Source organism: Mytilus galloprovincialis, chromosome 1, assembly GCF_965363235.1.
Source record: "Mytilus galloprovincialis chromosome 1, xbMytGall1.hap1.1, whole genome shotgun sequence".
Classification (NCBI taxonomy): domain Eukaryota; kingdom Metazoa; phylum Mollusca; class Bivalvia; order Mytilida; family Mytilidae; genus Mytilus; species Mytilus galloprovincialis.
Window position 1 is genome coordinate 127,562,048 of NC_134838.1, and position 22,884 is coordinate 127,584,931.

The 22,884-nt window shown below is 32.9% G+C and overlaps 1 protein-coding gene across 1 annotated transcript; it reads right to left on the minus strand.

The window, feature by feature from the left end:
- Positions 1 to 239: 239 nt before the first annotated feature.
- On the minus strand, positions 240 to 22,002 carry LOC143058475 (thimet oligopeptidase-like). Its single transcript, XM_076231957.1, has 18 exons — positions 21,820 to 22,002; positions 20,330 to 20,494; positions 19,295 to 19,434; positions 18,691 to 18,806; positions 17,732 to 17,863; positions 17,434 to 17,471; positions 16,033 to 16,145; positions 14,328 to 14,382; positions 12,400 to 12,564; positions 10,178 to 10,339; positions 9,393 to 9,458; positions 8,293 to 8,397; positions 3,695 to 3,802; positions 3,045 to 3,118; positions 2,126 to 2,357; positions 1,468 to 1,599; positions 972 to 1,088; positions 240 to 495 (listed from the first exon to the last, which is right to left on the minus strand). Exons 1-18 carry the CDS (start codon positions 21,967 to 21,969, stop codon positions 403 to 405), a joined length of 2,163 nt encoding a protein of 720 aa, XP_076088072.1. The 5' UTR covers positions 21,970 to 22,002; the 3' UTR covers positions 240 to 402.
- Between the last annotated feature and the right edge of the window lie 882 nt (positions 22,003 to 22,884).

Genomic DNA, 22,884 nt, shown 5'->3' on the forward strand with positions numbered 1-22,884 from the left:
CTGTATTTACCAACAGTTGACATTGGTCAATGTTTATAACAAACTGCTGCTATTCACTATTGTTTCCCACAGCTATTTACCTGTAGTAAATGTCCGCCAATTGGGATATCAACTTTACAAAAATTTCAATCAGTTCTTTTAATACAAGAAAAATGATAACTTAAGTTCCCTATTCAAAAAACATCAAATAAAGGATCAGTTATAACAATATAGATACAGTCATAAAAACAAACAAGTAATAATAAAAAAATAATTTATTTCTGATTGCAACCAATAGAATAATTCTTGGGTAGTGTCAGAAGGTAGTGTATAACAATTGTTTTACAATTTCAGTGTTGATAGTCCTTTGTTGAATAGGAATGATCCCTGGCTAGTGTCAGAAGGTAGTGTTTTACAATTGTTTTACAATTTCAGTGTTGATAGTCCTTTACTAATAAGGAATGGCTCCTGTTCGGGATCACGTCCCAGGAAATTTCTAAGCATATCACTGGCATCCTGTAAAAGAAAAGAAAAATACTAATAATCATCACTGTTAATCTATGTACATGTGCAGATTATAACACCCTGGAGTATTACACATAACCTGGGGTTAACCAGAAATGAGAACATGGTACTGGTGGGTGTAAAAACTCCATACTTACAGGTAATAGATTACAAATTCATCTCTAGTCTGTCCTTCAATGTTTTTAAACTAGACAAATATAAAACATAGGCTTTGACACTGACTAATGAATCAGACATCAGGTACTGCCTACTCTACTACAAGAACTTACTTCCTTTCAAGATTTCGTGAGGTTCATGTTGTGAAGTTTTTCTTTTTGACCATGGTGTTCTGTTTTTATTGGGCTTTTTTATTAGCCACTTGTATCTTTTCTTTAATCATTTAATAATGTTTATTTCACTAACTCATGTAACTAATAAAATAAATGTGAACAAACTGTGAAATAATGTAAGAACTACCGTAAACTAACCAATGATCCACCGGGTAGTAAGATGTACTTTCTATAATCAGCGCCAACTTTAGGACTCATTATACCTTCCTTCCTAAACCGTGAATAGAACATATCCATACAGAATACTTCACTCCACTGTAAAACAACAATATGGGTTATTTATTGTGTGTGCATGGCTCATAATTAAATGAAATACTTATTCTAAACTACAATGATAAATCATGCATGTTCACTACTACAAATTTCTGTAACCACACTGTAGTAAATTTAGAAAAAAGGTTTCTTTTACGTTAAATAATTATTTGGTTTGATAGTAGAAAGTATTTGATAATTGATCAATTGAAGCCTGGCAATCAATTTCTTTTTTTTTCAGATTGGGAAGATGAGAAGAGTATAAAGGGTTTTTTTTTATATTTTGTTCTGAAAGGCGAATCTACAGCAACAGTGTTTGTAACATTCAATTTGATTTGTTAATTCATCACTGCTTCCATATAGTACAGTCAGGAATACCTACCAGATATCCATAGTATTGAGAATCATAACCTCCAGCTATATGTCCAAAGGATGCTGGCATGTTGGTCCCTGGTGTTGCTGGAAATCCTAAAGTCTCCTCAGACAGCTTAGAAAAGATAGATGCTGTGTCAGCCTATCAATTAAAAAGTATTCAACAAATATACCTGAACATGGACATGACAAATGAGCTGGTCAATATTGACCTACACATACTCATAACTGAAAAGTGAAAATAATAGCAGTTTCCTATCATACAGAAAATAATCAACTTATTACATTACTTAACAGTGAAAATGAGAGTAGGACACAGCTAGTTAACTGTAAGGATATCCCATTAACTTCTCTACATCTGATTAAAATTATGTGCCATGACATTCTATCTTATCCTTATCATTGAACAATAATTTCTTTGTTCAAACAATAGAAATAAAAGTTATCCATTGAGTGTGCTTCCATCAAGATGACAAGAAGGTACAGAGTTGGGAGGTCTTTCCTTTTAAAATTCAATAGTCATGTGTGTTTATTTAACCATGATGACTTTATACTGAATACATATAAAAACTTCGCACTACTTTCCCCAAATTAATATTTTTTTAAAAGATTTCATCAAACTGCATATTCTATAAATATTGAAATTTTGTAGATCAAAAGTTCTGTACCTGATCCATTCTGTGAATGGTCTGATCAAAAGTGCCTAGTAATATTTGTCTAAGATTAAACACTCCAGCATTGGCCTTCCTGCTATCTAACAGTTTCTGTAACAGATCATCAGGTATGGCTGTTCCATCTTTATAGTGTGCTGACATTCTACTGAGTGGCTCCTTCTCCCAACACCAATTCTCTAACATCTGTGAGGGAGCTTCAACGAAATCTCTCTCCACATGTGTACCACTGAAGAAATAATAGAAGTTAACAAATATAATATTGAGAAAGAAATTGGGGAAGAGACTACAATCAGCCCAAAGAGCAGAATACAGCAGTAGTCCACAGCCGAAGTCCACATGTGGGTCTTCAACACAGCAGTAGTCCACAGCCGAAGTCCACATGTGGGTCTTCAACACAGCAGTAGTCCACAGCTGAAGTCCAACAGTGGGTCTTCAACACAGCAAGAAAATCCAACACCCAAAGGCAGGCTTCAGCTGGCCTCTTGATGAATACCAATTTGAACATACTTCTTAATAAGAATAGGAAGATATGATGGATATTTGTCCACGACATACTTAATTTAGAAAATAAAATACATCAAGAGATCAACATACTGCTTCCAGAATATACTAAGAGTGGCATTAACTTGCTTGTCTGTTGTTAAAACTTCTGCTCATTATTGAATACTTTTCACTAGTTATTTAGATGAACAAGACCAATAAATACACTGTTTCCAAGAAAATTTGTATGCGAGTATTTTCCAGTATTCAAATCAAATCCCAGTCTCATTGGTACACAAAAAAGCTACACATCATATTAATATGTTTCTAATTTATCTGGGGGTGACTTTATGTTTTACATTTATTTATTTACTTATCTTCTTCTTTTTTTTAACATAAAACCTGATAGTTGATAAGGTATAGATATACAAACCTGAATAATGCAAAATCAGCTTGGGCACAGATCTGGTGCATAACATGGCCAAATTCATGAAAGTATGTCTCTACCTAAATAGTAATCAAAATCCCATGGGATCAAATTACTGTCATCATACAAAAAAACCAAATCATTTCTCTCATATAAAATTAATACTGTTCAACAGTCATTCAAAATGTAGCATGTAAAATGAGAGTAATGTTCATCCAAATACTGTTATGCTGTGATTAACTTTCTGCAAAATTGTATATACCAGAAAATTGTATTCCATTTAAGAACAGACAAACTTTTGAGATACATTTCTTGTAAAAGGGAAGTAACTGTATAATTATTTTCCTTAAGTTGGAAACATCAGTAACTTCCCCTTGTATCTGTTGAACATTTGTAATAATTAGGTAACCTTTATAATTTAAAAAAATTGTATTAAAGATATAAGATATTATAGATAAAAGAAGGTGTGGTATGAGTGCCAATGAGACAACTCTCCATCCAAGTCACAATTTGTTCATTTTAACTAGTCGCATCGACGTCAAGCGTTTTCACACGCTTTTTGACATGTCATGTCATGTCATGACATGATTTCCCATTGTCAGAGGTTGGCAAGTATGCCTTTATTTAGTATTTGGATTTAAAAAGTTAATTTATACCTCATCATGAGTGAGTAATGATGGTTTATCTTCAGTTGGTTTTGTAAAGTTAGCCTCCATAGCAGCTACTGAAATCTGTCTTTTACCATCAGGTCCTATACAACCTGGCTGTAATATAAAATATATAATCATAGCAGCTACTGAAATCTGTCTTTTACCATCAGGTCCTATACAACCTGGCTGTAATATAAAATATATAATCATAGCAGCTACTGAAATCTGTCTTTTACCATCAGGTCCTATACAACCTAGCTGTAATATAAAATATATAATCATAGCAGCTACTGAAATCTGTCTTTTACCATCAGGTCCTATACAACCTGGCTATAATATAAAATATATAATCATAGCAGCTACTGAAATCTGTCTTTTACCATCAGGTCCTATACAACCTGGCTGTAATATAAAATTAGCATGTTGTGGGTATTGCCTGACAATACAGTCCCCTACTAGTTAAAAAAATCATTGTACTGGCAAAAAACTATCTATAACTTGTCAAGGTGTAAACTATATAGCTATTATCAAGTCAATATACTCAAGCATGACCAAAATAAAATGTGGGAAATTGATTATTACTGTGACCAAGGACCATAACTCTGCTAAAATCATTAGACCTGACTAAAATTTCAAACTTGGTCTGTAGCTTGTTATGATAAAATCATATACCAATCATCTAATCAGTATCTTCAAGCATGACCAAAAAAAAGGGTGGAAAACTGATTTTTGGGTGAATTTCTTAAGTTTAAGGTCTGGTATGATAATGTTTTGTCTAGGCTAGAATCAACAATAAAGTCATACATATAACTACTGAATTACTAATATACAGTCTCTCTGGAATCTGACATTCATATTTAGAAAAGGACGAAAGATATTTCAAACAAAATCAAAGCACAATAAGCGCTGTAGGCAGTTATCCAAAAACCAAGGCAAACATAATTATGAAAACTGTGGCAATGTTGCTTCAATTTTTTTTTTAAAGATTTAAAAAAACAAACATTAAACATTCATATATTGTACATTTATGTTCATTTAATGAATTAATCAGTAGTTCATATTTTATCAAGGTTTTCAAAAGCAACGCATATATCAAGTATATTTTTTTCATGGTTATGAGTCTGCAGTGGTACAAGTTCGCAATGATTGCAGTTGTTCTAGTTGATAGTTAATGTGGGTATTAATTGACTGTTAGTAGTTCAAGTTGACTTAGGTACGAGCTTGTTAAAGTATGAATGGACTTGCTTCCCTGGAAAGAAAACTGAGTTTGTGTTCTACAGTACAAAAGTTATGAGACACAAATCAGACAAATGTTTACTACTACAGGAACCAAAGGTGAGGTCTGACTGACCTGCTTATAGTAAATGTAAGTGACCCCCACCTTCACCCCAAGTTCATGATGTCTTAAGTTTCGAATAAAATGACAGGTAATTATAAAACAGTTGGTCAAACATTCTTGGGCTTAAAAGATATTTTTTCTTTAAAATGAGCCAAATTAAAATGAAAATTTTAACAGCACCAGAAATAATTCAAAATACAATTCAGGACTACCCCTATATTTCATTTGATTTTATATATTGTCCCATACATGAATATATATGGTTTAGGGGTGGGGATCACGACCGTTATCGAGTTTTTAAACAGGAGGGCGTGGGGTGACCACAGTGACTTCCCCAATATTTCATTTGATTTGTTATATTGTCCAATATATGAATATATATGGTTGAGGGATGGGGATCTCATCTGTTTCCAAGTTTTCAAACAGGCAGGGGTAGGGTGACCCTAAGGACTCTTCCTATATTTTATTTGATTAGTTCTTTTGTCCAATAAATGAATATATATGGTTTAATCTAAAGGTGGGGATCTCGACTGTTTCCAAGTTCTCAAACAGGAGGGGTGGGGTGACCGCAGGGACTGCCCCTATAATTCATTTAATTTAGAGGTGGGGATCTCAATTATTTCCAAGTTCTCAAACAGGAGGGTGTACAGTGAAAATAGTAACTCCCCTTTAATTCCTTTAATTTGTTATATTGTCCCATACATGCATATATATGGTTTAAGGGTGGGGATCTCAAACGTTTTCAAATTGTCAAACAGGATGGGGTAGAGAGGCCCAACAAACTTCACCTTTATTTCATATGATTTATATTATATTGTCCCACACATGAATATATATGGTTTAAGGTGGGATCCTTACCGTTTCCAAGTTCTCAAACGGGAGGGGTGGGTTGACCCCCCCAGGACTCCCCTATATTTCATATAATTTGTTATATTGTCACATACATGAATATATATGGTTTATGGGTTGGGATCTTTACCTTTTCCAAGTTCTCAAACAGGAGGGATGGGGTGACTGCAGGGACTCCCCCTATACATGTATTTCATTTGATTTATTATAATGTCCCATACATAATTATATATGGTTTAGGGTTGGGATCTTTACCTTTTCAAAGTTCCCAAAGAGGAGGGGTGGGGTGACCACAGAGACTCCCCCTGTTTTTCATTTGATTAGTTATATTGTCCCATACATTGAATAAATATGGTTTATGGGTGGGGATCTTGACTGTTTCCAAGTTCTTAAACAGGAGGGGGTGGGTTGACCCTAGGGACTTCCCCTATATTTCTTTTGATTAGTTATATAGTCCCATACATTAATGTATATGGTTGAGGGATGGGGATCTCATCCGTTTCAAATGTATCAAACAGGAGGGGGTAGAGTGGCCCAAAGGACTCCATCTATATATCATTTGATTTATAGCTAGTAACCAAGTCGAAAGTCTGACTTCAAAAGTGGAAGGTCGCAGTCCTCGGATCACCGCTAACCCCTGTCTCCAAATTAAAAAGAGCCATGGTGTAGTGGTTAGTGCATCGGACTACTAACACAAAGGTTCCTGGTTCGATTCCCGTCTCGGGATGAAAATTTCAGGGACTGAATTTTCGGCTCTCCCTTGACACCATTTGCGAGTATGGTCTTCAGGAAACGATGATAGTCCGTCAAAAGGGGACGATAAATGGCTTACCCGTGTTAAGAGAGAGCCATATCTCTTGTACGTTAAAGACACCCTTGTAGATTTTGAAAAAGAGCAGGCTAATACCGCTACAAGGCAGCACTCGCACCCACAGAGTGGAAAGGGATTAATATAAGTTGCAAAACTTGTTTCCCAATCCACTATAAATAAATATGTTTAAACTAAAAGATATGAAAATTTCGTCTTCTAATTTTAAATTGCTGCCAACAGAATGAACAGTTAAACTTATTTTAATAGACTACTGACGTATTTAGTTGACTACGTATTGATGACAAACAATATCCTTAAGACTTTTTCTATTTGACAGATCTAAACTACTTATGTTTAGAGATTTTCTGCGATTAAATCTTTCATACATTTGTTCTTTTGACATCAGCCAAAAGCTCAGGGGATAATAAACTACATAAGGATTCCTAATGTGCTCTACTTCCTATGTGCAACTTCAAAACTTTTGGGTGATTCAACGATCATTTAAGGTTTTTATGGTCATATTTTTTGTAATCCAGAATTTAAAATATGAAAAAAATGTTCAATTAGTTATAAATAACATAATATCCAGCTAGATAATAACAATGGCACATATTTCAGCATTTATTGGGTAGAACACACATCTAGGGTACTCGCATAAGGCAGCTTAACTGCCTAAAAATGTTTTAAATGAGCAAGATATACATGTAATAATTCAAAGATATTGAAATGAATTGAAATTTATTTAATGATCTGATATAAGATATATTAAGTAGTTCAATGATAGCTTTTTATAAATGTACCTACCTGTAGACCAAAACAAGCACCATAGCCATACTTCCTTCCCTGGTGTGTAAATCTAAATGTATTTACCTGTAGACCAAAAGAAGCAGCATGGCCATACTTTCCTTCCCTGGGGTGTAAGTCTAAATGTATTTACCTGTAGACCAAAACAAGCAGCATGGCCATACTTTCCTTCCCTGGGGTGTAAGTCTTAATGTATTTACCTGTAGACCAAAACAAGCAGCTTGGCCATACTTTCCTTCCCTTGGGTGTAAGTCTTAATGTATTTACCTGTAGACCAAAACAAGCAGCATGGCCATACTTTCCTTCCCTAGGGTGTGTCTAAATGTATTTTCCTGTAGACCAAAACAAGCAGCATGGCCATACTTTCCTTCCCTGGGGTGTAAGTCTTAATGTATTTACCTGTAGACCAAAACAAGCAGCATGGCCATACTTTCCTTACCTGGGGTGTAAGTCTTAATGTATTTACCTGTAGACCAAAACAAGCAGCATGGCCATACTTTCCTGCCCTGGGGTGTAAGTCTTAATGTATTTACCTGTAGACCAAAACAAGCAGCATGGCCATACTTTCCTTCCCTGGGGTGTAAGTCTAAATGTATTTACCTGTAGACCAAAACAAGCAGCATGGCCATACTTTCCTTCCCTAGGGTGTAAGTCTAAATGTATTTTCCTGTAGACCAAAACAAGCAGCATGGCCATACTTTCCTTCCCTGGGGTGTAAGTCTTAATGTATTTACCTGTAGACCAAAACAAGCAGCATGGCCATACTTTCCTTACCTGGGGTGTAAGTCTTAATGTATTTACCTGTAGACCAAAACAAGCAGCATGGCCATACTTTCCTTCCCTGGGGTGTAAGTCTAAGTAGAAATATCCTAAAAGCTGACTTGATTCTTTGTCTGTCACACTGTACTGCAAACAACAAAATGTTTTTATAATATTTTATAGTATTTTATAGTAGTCACATTATTACTTTGCCATTACAAATTATTCTTCACACAAGTTTACACACAATATCATATACCACTACTCATTCTAAAGTCATTCTAACAATCATTGTGAAGAACGGTTACAGCCATTGTTTTTTTTAGATAAAGGCTACTCCTGATAGTCATTATGTGTAACCCATTCTTATTTATTACTAGACAATTAGTGAACTCTTATATTGACTTAAGTTATAATTAATTGTTTAAAGGATAAGGTAAAATTCAAACTGTTAGCAAGAAGTGCCAGCATTACATTTCTGAAAAATGCTTTTATATTTTATATCTAATTGAAGTATACTCCAAAACAAATTTTCTTTTCTTTTTTTTTTTAATATGTTGATATATAGAAATTGACATTCAAATTAAGTATAACACAGTATTTCTTCTTTCAGCTAGCACAAGGTTCACAATTGATGACAGTCATTATTAGTTTCGGAAGATAAAGATGATCAACACATTTCTATCTTACAGCAAGATAAAAACATCAACATGTATAAGGAAAGACAACTCCAAATATTCATTCTATGTAACTAAGTGCACCTTAATACAAGTCATGCTATATTGTATTCATTTTGGTCAATTATTTGTTGATGCATTTTGTAATATTTTCACAAAAATCACCCTTTAAATCCAAGGGTCAAAGACAATCAGTCTAAGACAATCAGTAAAAGACAATGAGTCAAAACATAATCTTGCATAATTAAATTGTTTTCCTTAACAGTCAAGTTTGGTTGCAAAGCACCCATATATTTCTCAATGTTTGGCTCTTATAAACCCTAGAAAAGATAGCCCTTCCAATCAGGCACAGTCTGTTTGTTTTATTTTGATTTAATAATTACACATCTGTTGATGCTTGATTTCACATAATTATTTATTTCTAATCATATTGTCATTCTTCAACATTCCACAAATTATACTAACCATAGTCACATCAGGATGGTACACCTCGGCTCCTTCAATTAATTTGAATTCTAAACCGAGTAACTCCTATAAATAATAAATATAGGTTATATTGAATATTAATTTCATTGTTGATATTAATATACACAATGTTCACATGGAACCCTTCTCCCCTTCAGTCTTCAAAGTTCTCGTTTGAATATTTGCTACTACCACCTCCTTTAAAAATTAAACAAAACATAGGGTGAAGCTTGGCACCTGTTAAAACATTTAAACCCACCTGTATTAAGTCAGGAACTTGTTGTTCAGTGGGAGGTTGTTGTTTGTTGATAAGGTTCATAAATATTCTTGGTTTTTTATATTGATTAAGCCTATTGGTTTTCCTGTTTGAAATATTTTACTCTAGTCATTTTGGGGCCTTTTTTGCTAGCTGTTCGGTGAGAGCCAAGGCTTCTTGTAGAAGGTCGTTCTTTGACCTATAATTGTTTACTTTTTATACATTGTAACTTGGATGGAGTGTTGTCTCATTGGCACTGATACCACATCTTCTTATTTCTATGTAACTTTGTTACAATATCATACAGTCTTGAAGTTAACTTTTCAAAATATAAAATCTTTTTGTTGCATATCAACAACAAAATGAAGCAAGCAGACATATAAAACTGTGGATGTTATCATAAAAGTAATTTTATAGAAATTATAACAACTTTGATTCTATCTATAATATACTTGGTATAAATACAATTATCCTTTAGTAATAAGAGATTTGATTCTAACTGATGAGCCAGTCTTCAACATAAGATTACCTGGTATATATCCAGTAGGCCTTTAGTTACAACCTTCATAGGGAAATATTCCTTAAGTTTCTCATGGTCAACAGCATATTTTTTCTCTTCTGCCATACTCATGTAATAACGGAAATCCCAAAAGTTAATCTTCCCATCGAAGTCATACCCATATTTATCACACTGAAAAATAAACATCTCATTGAATATAAATTAATTGACAAATTACTTTAACTATCATTATTGGAAACTAGGAACTGCTCACAATGTTTTGTTTCGCTCTTCTTATTAGAATCAGAATAAAAATTGCATACTCAGTGAATATCTAAAAAAAGTCTTGTAAAACAAAAGTTGACTGTATAGAAGATTTAACAAGAGTGCACACGGTGAAATGTCTCGCCTTCTTTACTAATCATTGATATTATGTTGATAGTCCTAAATATAAAGCTTTATTACAACTGTCGCATTAACTCAACATTAACCAAGAAAACTAAACAATTTTTAACATTGATCAATGAACCATGAAAAAGAGGTCAAGGTCAGATGAACCATACCAGGCAGACATGTACAGCTTACAATTCTTCCATTCAACAAATATAGTTGACCTAGTGTTTATAAATTAAGAAAAACAGACCAAAACACAAATACTTTACACTGTGCAATGAACCGTGAAAATGAGGTCAAGGTCAAATAAAACCTGTCCGACTGACATATAGATCATAAATATTTCCATACACCAAATATAGTTGACCTATTAATCCACCATTTTCTACATTTGAAAATGCCTGTACCAAGTCAGGAATATGACAGTTCTTGTCCATTCGATTTTGATGTGTTTTGTTATTTGATTTTGCCATGTGATTATGGACTTTCCGAATTGATTTTCCTCTGAGTTCAGTATTTTTGTGATTTTACTTTTGCATATAGAATTAGAAAAAATAGAGACCGAAACTCAAAAATTAAACTCAGACCACTGAACCATGAAAATGAGGTCAAGGACAGATGACACCTGTCAGCTAGACATGTACACCTTACAATCATTCCATACACCAAATATAGTAGACCTTTTGCATATAGTATAAGAAAAACAGACCAAAACACAAAAACTAAACTATAACCACTGAACCATGAAAATGAGGTCAAGGTCAGATGACACCTGCCAGTTGGACATGTACACCTTACAATCCTTCCATACACCGAATATACAAGACCTATTGCTTATAGTATATGAGATATGGACTTGACCACCAAAACTTAACCTTGTTCACTGATCCGTAAAATGAGGTCGAGGTCAAGTGAAAACTGTCTGACGGGCATGAGGACCTTGTAAGGTACGCACATACCAAATATAGTTATCCTATTACTTATGATAAGAGAGAATTTAACATTACAAAAAAAGTGTTTTTTTTTCAAGTAGTCACTGAACCATGAAAATGAGGTCAAGGACATTGGTCTTTTGACTGACAGAAAGTTTGTAACATGAGGCATCTATATACAAAGTATGAAGCATCCAGGTCTTCCACCTTCTAAAATATAAAGCTTTTAAGAAGTTAGCTTATGCCCCGGCCGCTGCCGTAGCCATCACCGCCGCCGGATCACTATCTCTATGTCGAGTTTTCTGTAACAAAAGTTGCAGGCTCGACAAAAATCACAGTCATAATTTGGCATTTTAAACAAATTTAAACATCACATTTCATAACACAGAATTTGAGCAGTGTAGCACACATATTAATGACATATTAGTCATATTTATGAAGGACAAAGTCATTGCAGTATAACAAACATTCGAGAAATTGGGATCAAATAATTTTAGAACAACACATATACTTAATCCATATCATCCAAATAATCATAGCTCAAAATTGACAATCCACAAACATTTGATAGTTTGTATTTTTTTAACAATAAAATCAATGTCAATAACATCAAGTTTCACCACCATAATGATACAATGTATTTGAATTAGTTTTTTTATATCGAAAATCAATTTTTTTTTGTAGTTATTTTCTCTAGTATAAACATTTTAAAGTATCAAATAGAAATGAATTGTTTTACATTTGTCATTTTGGGGCCTTTCATAGTCGACTATGCATCATGAGTTTTGATCATTGTTGAAGGCTGTTTGGTGACCTATAGTTCTTAATTACTGTGTCATTTGGTCTCTTATGAAGAGTTGTCTCATTGGCAATCCTACCACATCTTCTTTTTTATATTGAGTCAAGATTATACAATTATAGAATCACCTCTTCCTTCTTATACTCTAAGAACAGTGACATCTCTGACTCCTTTAGAGCCTGTAACTTCTTTGATAGACCTGACAGGAATGAAGTAACTGCCTCCGGAGTTTTAGCCATCCTCATATCTAATACAAAAGCAGAATGTGAAGGGAAGCCTAGAATCTGTGCTTTCTGAAAAAAAATAATTAAATAACGCTGTCATGGTCTTAATGACTATACAATTTTCTGCTATAAAATTCATCTGTTCAAACTTTCATTTTAAACTTAGAACTGAAATTATTATGTTTCATATAAAACTCTATTATACAAAAACAAAAATGTGTCCCAAGTAAACGGATGTCCCATCCCCACTATCATTTAAGTCGAAAAAGCGAGACTAAGCGATCCTACATTCCGTCGTCGGCGGCGGCATCCACAAATATTCACTCTGTGGTTAAAGTTTTTGAAATTTTAATAACTTTCTTAAACTATACTGAATTTCTACCAAACTTCGACAGAAGCTTGTTTATGATCATAAGAAAGTATCCAGAAGTAAATTTTGTAAAAATAAAATTCCATTTTTTCCGTATTTTACTTATAAATGGACTTAGTTTTTCTGCGAGGAAACATTACATTCACTCTGTGGTTAAAGTTTTTAAAATTTTAATAACTTTCATAAACTATCCTTGATTTGAACCAAACTTGGACTGAAGCTTGTTTATGATCATAAGATAGTATCAAGAAGAAAATTTTGTAAAATTAAATTTTCACTTTTCCGTATTTTACTTATAAATGGACTTAGTTTTTCTGCAAAGAAACATTACATTCACTCTGTGGTTAAAGTTTTTAAAATTTTAATAACTTTCATAAACTATCCTTGATTTGTACCAAACTTGGACAGAAGCTTGTTTATGATCATAAGATAGTATCAAGAAGAATATTTTGTAAGAATAAATTTCCACTTTTCCGTATTTTACTTATAAATGGACTTAGTTATTTTGCGAGAAACAAAACATTCACTCTGTGGTTTAAGTTTTTAAAATTTTTATAATGTTCTTAAACTATCCTGGATTTCTACCAAACTTAGACAAAAGCTTGTTTCTGATCATAAGATATTATTCAGAAGTAAATTTTGTAAAAAAAAATTCACTTTTTCCGTATTTTACTTATAAATGGACTTAGTTTTTCTTCAGGTAAACATTACATACAGTCTGCAGTTAAAGTTTATAAAACATTTATTAGATTCATAAACTATCCTGGATTTTTTACCAAACTTGGAAGCTTCTTTCAATCAAAAGACAGTATCGAGAGGGAATTTTTATTGATGTTTTTCCTCATTTTTGTTGAGTCTGCGATTAACAGCAAAAGTAGGCGAGACACTGGGTTCCGTGGAACCCTTACAAATTTTCTATGTTTAGTGGACCCTGAAAATGGGATAAAATCTCTACTTTGGCATCAAAATTAGAAAGATCATATCATAGGGAACAAGTTTCAAGTTGATAGGACTTCAACTTAATCAAAAACTACCTCGACCAAAAACTTTAAACAAACTTTAACCATATCTTTAACCTGAAACGGGACAGACAGACGAACAGACAGACAAACAAATGGATGCATAAACCAGAAAACATAATGCCCATAAATGGGGCATAATAAATGGGGCATAAAAATCTAAATTTCATCTGATTACATTGTTTAAAATTCTAATTAGTGATATTGATATACAGGTAGATATGAATTTAATATCTGCTACATCTGCAGCGGTAATTATACGCCTTTCTACAAAGAAGCTGAGAGATATAGCTTTCGACCAGTCTCTCTCCCAGATGGTATTTTACTTGGACATATGTCACATATAATGAGGCAACTATGTCACCTAAAGCTTTTCCCTTTCATATAGGGAGCATGGTATATGTGAGCATGTTCACTAAAAGTTTTTAATTAATTTTACATACCTCATGTCTGAGTTTTATTAATTCTTCTAAGATAGCAGTATTTTCTTTTACACATCTAGAAAAGCAAGATATTTTTTTTTATTCACCAATCCAGTTTGACTGTTGACTATCCTTGCTTATCTGGATGCCCTCTGCCTTATCATTTACTTAATCAAACATAGGCTTGGAAAAAAGACTCAAGCCCTTGTAAACTTATGGCAAACTATAACCTACATTTTGTTGACATCATTGTACATCATCATACAAGTCATTGTTGGTCAATGTTTTTTGGGTTATTTTGCTGTCAAATTTCATTTTTTTTATTACTTAAGCTCTGATAGTACCCATTTTTTTTCAGAATTCTCAAAAATTTATTTTTTGTGACAGCTATTTTATTATCAAATAATATAAAACATTTTGTATTGTACTTAAAAAAATGCCAGCATCAAATCACAGATTAATGGCAATACAATGCAATACTTAATTAGCAAAATAACAGTATTCATTACACTACTCCATTTTAGTGCAACTATAAACCTAATATGAAAAATTTGTGGATTATAAATTTAACAAAATAAACACATATCATTTTATAGCTGACTATGTGGTATGGGTTTTGCTCATTGTTGAGGGTCATACAGTGACCTACAGCTGTTGATTTTTGTGTCATTTGGTCTTTTGTGAAGAGTTGTCTCATTGGCAATCATACCACATACAGTCGAACCTCGTTGTGACCAAAGTATTCGACTCATCCGAGGTTCGACTCATCCGAGGTCGAGTGTGTTGTCATAAATTTTGAATGCATGAAATACGGTATGAGATTTGTGTAAACTAGATACAATAAATAGTGTGCCTTTTTTTTAATTTTCGATAAGACACTGTATGATTGTGTATTCAATCTCCATTTTTGGTCCTTCGTAATAATTAAAAACACAAGTACAGATACAAATCATGCACAAATAAAATCAATAGTCGAAACAAATATTTACAAAGGTCAGTCGCTATAAATACGAAACACGAAATAAGTTCTGAACAGTCTCTGATGAGGTCGTCTGCTAACATTAAATTATCATCAATTTATTATAATTGTCCTAATCCTTTTATTTATGGTAATTAATGACTTTTAAATCTAACGATTCATTTTATCTCGGCTTGGGTCAATTAAATTCGTTTCGTTTTATCTCAGGTGAAAAATGTTCAACACACTAACATTCCACTTGAACGATCAACAAAGGTGGTAATTAGCAGTCACCATAAACATGTCATTTTATCTGTTATACAAACAAGTATGTTTACTCAGCTTTAATCTCTTTTGAAAATGATTAGTTGACGTAAGAAATACTACCGATTTGAATTTTTATGATTAGGTCTGCATCTTTCTAAAATTCTTACTTTCGAAGTTCGAGACATCGGGGTCAATTTACATTATTTTACTTCGATGAGACTATAAAATTTACTTAACTTAACCGAGTATTCGAATCAACCGACTTCGACTCATCAGAGGTAATTATGCATTGATCAAACGGGAATTTTACCGGGACTGAGAAATTACTTCGACTCATCCGAGTTTTCGACACAACCGAGTTCGACACAACGAGGTTCGACTGTATTCAGACAGTACAGATGGAATACACTGAATCCATCCTAAAACTGATGATATGAAATCTATTAACTGCATCCACTCAAAATTGAAGTTAGTAATACTATGTTAGAATGTAAATGTTACCTGGAGTTAAATGCTATTTCCAATTGTTTCCTAGTGTTGGGGTTTCTAGTTTTCTTCATACAAGGGAAGTAATGTGGATATTTCAAGGTCACCTTTAGTTTTCCATCATCAGTCTGCATCAATAGAAATTATAAATAAAATATTATACAGCAGTGATATTGTTTGCCTCAAATAACAGCCGAAATTCGGCTTTTTCCCCTAGAGAAAATTCCCAATTACTGAAAAAAATGGCTTAAAATTCCTCCCAAAAAGTTTTATATTTTCCCAATACAGTGATGGCATTGGTAGTAATGTTTGTAAATATCGTATTCATGTTATTATTTTGATATTAGAAAGCATTTTTGAGATCCGGTTTTCTGATCAGAATCATCATGGTGTTTGTAACACATGTAGTTTTCAATGCATTAAGTACCATCATTGCTTCTGTTTCTTTCCCCTCTCCGAAAAGTATCTTTCAGGTTGAAAATGTCTGACAACCAAAATATACATGGAAAAACAGTGCAAAAAGACAGCAAAGGTCAGCAAAAAATCGGAGATGTGTTCAGAATAAAATATACAAATTTCCCAATTTCAATAAAAAATATGCATTTTTCCCAATAAAAAACGGTAGAGGTAGTTTTGAAAAAAGACAACAATATCACTGTACAGCTTGGGCAGCTTTTTAAACAAATTTTTCAGTATTCTAATAGTTCAAAAGTTAACCAATCCAATCAACAGTGTATAACTGAGGACCACATTATAATAAGATACTTTGGAAATTATATATTTTTAGACAAAAATGTTCCCCATTGGTTAATGTAGGAATTGGACATATAATATGTGTAAAATGCTAACTGACTAATAAAGAAAGCTAATTAAAACATAATGGGACATAACTTCGGTAAATTAACTCACAAAAAGGTCACATTATGATAATCTTTATATTGTAAACATAAGAGCATTAAAAAGGCAGTTTTCTTTGTAAATGATTTGCACCAAATTTAAAACAAATAAAAAATAAAGTTGCAAAAGTTCAAAAGCTGGACAGATGTCTTTCATTTAAAAGGCTCCTGCTCCACCTAAGGGACGACATCAAAAGTTCAATGTAGGATAAAAAACTTAATTCACATAGTTTTTTCACTGATCCCCACACCCCGATCTTAACTTAATTTGGGAAAAATTGATTTACCTATATGGATATATGTAAAATCGATTTTTGATTAACAAAACTTGCAGCCATGTTGACCCCCACCCCCAAACTATTTGATTTAAGTTTTTTATCCTACTTCGATCTTTTGATGTCGTTCCTAACCAGGCAAGGGACAAAATGTGTTTCAATTAATTATGTTTAATATTGCCCTACTTACATGTAAAGTTTGAGCAATATGAGAGATCACCCATTTAAATATTTTATTATCTTACCTTATCCAATGATTTAATGAAGTCTTCAGAAACACCATCTGAAATATACACAAATGTTATTGACTTTGTAGCCGAATATATTTGGTAATAGAATTAAAAAGTTCTTTACAAAGAACATGCAAATCTTCATACAGATTTCGTTTATAATTTCAATGTGATGAATTCATCACAAACAAAAACAGAAAAATAAAATGCCTAAGGGGGTTCTGTCTTCTGCTAAGAGTCATAAAAGATAAGGGTTATAATGAAAGTTTACAATATGTATATTTGTGTATTTTGATAATAGATATTAACAAACCTAAGTCCTTTTCTGTAAACTCCAGTACTGTGTTTTCTTCGTTCAGGTTTTTACTAAAGTCAATACTTAAATCACTCATTCTCTTCTTTATTTCTTTAATTTTATCTTGTTTTTCCTTTGGCAAGTGTAACCCTACAATCACACAAATAATTTTCAATATATAAAAATGGAGCAGTTACTAACAACAGGTAATTATCTCCCCTGTCTTACTACTTTCTCTCCCATTTATATTTCAGAGTTGATAAGGTCAATAATTAAGGCATTCTCTTTCTGTCAAGAAAAATATGTCAACATTGTTGAATTTATATTTTTCTTCAATTTGGCTGGATCTTTTGTATCAAGACAATTTTTGCAATGAAAATGGATTTGTAAAATAAGGATAATTTGTTGATCAATTTCAAAGGTCACTAATAATCCTCAATGCCCTTCAACTTTGTACTTGTTTGGCTTTATAAATATTTTGATATGAGCGTCACTGATGAGTCTTATGTATAAGAAACGCGCGGCTGGCATACTAAATTATACTCCTGACACCTTTGATAACTATTTACACCACTGGGTCGATGCCACTGCTGGTGGACCTTTCGTCCCTGAGGGTATCACCAGCCCAGTAGTCAACACTTTGGTGTTGACATGAATATCAATGATGTGTTCATTTTTATGAATTTCCTGTTTACAAAACTTTGAATTTTTCGAAAAACTAAGGATTTTCTTATCACAGGCATAGATTACCTTAGCCGTATTGGCATGACTTTTTGGAATTTTGAATCCTCTATGCTCTTCAACTTTGTACTTTGTACTTGTTTGGCTTTATAACTTTTTTGATATGAGCGTCACTGATGAGTCTTATGTATACGAAACGCGCGTCTGGCGTACTAAATTATAATACTGGTACCTTTGATAACTATATAGAGAATTAAACCTATAGAAAATCTACCAATTAATAATGAAAGGAATACCATTTCTTTTGCCATATTTAATCATTCTCTCCAAATATCTGTTTGCCTCTGGCTTTAGTTGACCTGACAGTTTTTTCTCTGTGGCAACCAATGTGTCAAACACATCCTGTCTCATGCTTTTAATAAACAAATAGAATATAACGTCAGCATACATTATTTATACACAGAAGCTACCAAGTTTTAACTTCTTATTGTTTAAAGAAGTTTCTAAATCATAGGTACCCATTTTTGTATACTGATGTAATCTATATAATGGGTAATGACTTGTAAGTGATTCCAATATTTATTTGTAAAATCTCTTATAACAAAATTTGTAAACTTTATTATATAAGCTGTAGGGGCTAGAGTGTTACAGTACTAGTAGTTCTCAAATAAATACTTGTCAAGGTGTTATTCATTATAAAATGTAAAAATTCTTTTGAATATTGGAGGAATATGAAAAGGGGTGTTGTTATCATATCATTTATTTATTATAAAATATAGAAAAATCATTTTAACATTATTTTTTAAAAGGAATACACTGAAAAGGTAGGTTATATGAAACACATTGTTCTTAGTGTACAACGTCTGACCTAGAGTTGTATCCCTTTGAACAGATACTTACCTCATTTCTACATCAAATTCTGATAGTTCTTTATCAGCCTTTACACTGGCATCTCTCAGGTCCTTGTCAGATGATACATGTTGTAAGAAATCTACATTGTTTCTGTTTACTGCATACACACAATCATTGTCTGCTAAAGCCTAGGAAATCAAGGAAAAAATCTATGAAAAGAACATGTCCTGGCATACATGTATGTCAATGACACAATAACCAAATGACAAAAAATTACAAAACGTCTAGAGTTGAGAATTATCTAATGCAATAAATCTACCTTTTCCACTACATTGTCACCAAAATGAATTGGACAAAAAATAATTGCATTGATAAAAAAAATACATTAAAGGTGATCTAAGCATCACTTTTATAGAATTTCTTCATATTTTACACTTGGAATTAAACAAATCTAATGGAGGAGACTGAAATATCAAGATTTTAAAACAGATTTTAAGAATATCATTTTTTGATTAAAGAATCCTAACTTTTGAATCAGACAATAGTTTTTTCAACAATGTTGAAGAATAAATTCACATGATCTAAATAAATAATAGAAAGATAGATTCCTCCACTGCAACAAGTGTGTTATGATATTTCTCCACTCGAGACAGTTAAATTTCATTTTATAAAGCATGAGGCTTGCAGAGCTTTTTAAATTATTAAAATTTAACTGTTGAGAGTTGTGAAATAATGTAATACACAAGTTATAGTGTAGGAATCTGTTTCTCTAATGATTTTAAAATTTTCAGAAAGTTGTGTTCTGTATATTGGACGTCATAAGGCATTGTCGCCTTTTATCATGACCTTTTTTCATGAATTCGAATTCACAATAGAAAATTTGAGAAGAAATCAAGAAATTTGGAAGTCACAATCAAATTTCAACTAAACAGATATTTCACTAGTGAGGAGAAATGTTTTCTCACACCGCTCAAGAAATGTGAAAATAGCATAAAAATTAGAGAACAATTCTTTTCTATTTGAATAGTTTTTTAGAAATTTAAAAACATTTCCAATGAACTAAAACAAAATTAAATAACTAACCTTTATCACATTATCATAATTGATTTGATCTGGAGAAAGTTTTCCCACAGATTCATAAGCATGTAATGATGACTTCTTCAGATCTTCCACAGTTTTAGTAATCATGGCCTGATCAACTTTCCATGTTAATTTGTTTCCTGGGGTAGCTGCCATTGTGTCTCGTAACTACAAAAATAATTAAAATTGTTAATTTTCTAAGAAACCCAATGCAATATGCTACTTGTCTCATTATCTAAATTTCGATAATCCCAAAGCTACATGTATTGAACTTGAACATGTTGAAATCCAAATCTAATGGGCTCCTGCAGGGTCAGAATACACTTACAAATGTAACTGATCAAAGCTTATATATATATATTTCTCTAATTCTTTGCCAATTTATCCCTTTCTGCATCAATTGTATAAAAAAAATTTAATCAACATGTGGTTCATTTGATCTCAGTACTTCATTGGTTAAAATCTGATTATTACTGCAAGCCTCACATTTTAAATTTGAAAATTTAACTGTCTTGAGCTGATAAATAGTGTATTACACTTGATGCAGTGGTAGAATCTATATTTATATATGTGAGAAGGTATATAACAAATGTCAATTAAAATCATATTAAACAGTAATATCTAAGATTAAAAATCTGGTTACAATGAGTGTATTTGTTAATCTTTCATATGTTGATGATGCTGCCACAACCAAATTCTAAACAAAAATTTAAAAGGATTCAATCATTTTTTTTATGGAGTGACTGTGCATTCTTGTAGGGCAAAACCAATTTGAATAGCCTCTGGATCTGGCCAGGATACTGTAGATGTATGAGATGGTTTGTGAAGTAGGTAGGGCAATTCATGTCAATGAAATCCTCTATGGAATCTATCCTTCAACGCTTCCTTCTAGGTTTGGATGGAGTGTAGACTGTGTCCCTGTCTTGTGTCTGACAGAAGTTGTCTGCTTTTGTGGTAGGTATAGGAGAAGTAGCAGAAGCAACAGCTTTTTTGGAATCAATCCACAGGGTGAAATGCTGTGCATTTTCGTCTCCTGGTCAATGGAAGTTGCTGTTTTCTTTGCAGGCTTGCTAAGGGTTCCTGTATGTGGTGTCTGGAAACATAATTATTTGGACTTGCCCAACAGTGGCGGATCCAGAACTTTTCCTAAAGGGGGGGCCTGACTGACCTAAGGGGGGGCCCCGCTCCAGTCATGCTTCAATGACTCCCTATATAATCAACCAAATTTTTCCCATGAAAGGGGGGGGGGGGGGGCCTATGCCCACATCAAGGATTTGTATCTTGTCCAAATGTGTGGAAAATTCAAGTTATAGCATTTATCATGTTTCAATGGGGAGATAACCAAGAAATCGAATGTTAAAAAAGTTCACGAACTGGTGACATTTTGAAAAAATGCCAATTAAATACCTATTGTAATATAACTTCAGGTAAATGGGAAAATAAATTTCAGACAAGTGCCAGTGGCCAGCCGGTACCGTCCTATGTGAATTCACCTGAAAATTTAGACAGCAGTGGGATGTTACAGAAAACGAGCGATGTTGAAATTCAAAGAAGTTGCTAGGTTTAATTTTATCGACCAAATTTCCAGACAGTAATGCGGGTATTCTTTGAAAAACTTTTATCCCAGTCCAGAGAGTTTTCATGTGCACCTCTTCTGTTACTAAAGCTTAATATTTAATTACAGGGCACCAGTTTTGAGTATATGTCTAAATACCAACGAGTATATTACAGAACTATGGACTAATATTCAGCTCATTAAAAGTCATTACCTTCAAACCTTTTTTTGCTTTTCATATAAATAAATGCACATTAACTTATCAATAAATTTCTGTGAACAAAAATTAAAGTAAGTCATCCGAGGAACAAGAAAACCCTCATTTTCAATACATTCAATTTTGTCAAAACTTTAAACAAAGGAGACATTACTTATTTTATTATTTACTTGCAAATGAATAATTCGACTTCATTAAAACCGTATTCATGTGAACTTCAATTCAACCTCTAAGCTAGAGAAGGATTATGCATGAAAAAAGAGACATGTTTACCTAGTCAAAGGAAAACTGAATCACTGTGTCAACATCGAAAGTGAAACAAGGGTAAACCTTTTGATTGACTGATTCGATGTACAAAAAATCAGGTAAAATATTTATGAACACAGTGTTTTAACTTATACTATACTAGAACACACCCGCGAAATCGCGGGGAAATAGAGCGTATGTAAACTGTAAAAAAAATTAAACTGACTGGAGAATTTCAGGAGCGATATCAAAAGTCAAAGGTACTTAGGGACTGGGCACATTTTTTGCCCTCCCCCTATTTTCCAAATACCGATTTTTATACCTTCTGTTTTTCTGTACTCTATGAACATGCATATATACTTTAATTACTATACAGAGAATTTCAGGAGAGGTGTCAAAAGTCAAAGGTACTTAGGGACTGGGCCCATTTATTGCCCTCCCCCTATTTTTCAAATACCGATTTTTATACCTTCTAGATCTGTTTTTCTGTACTCTATGAACATGCATATATACTTTAATTAAATTACTATACAGAGAATT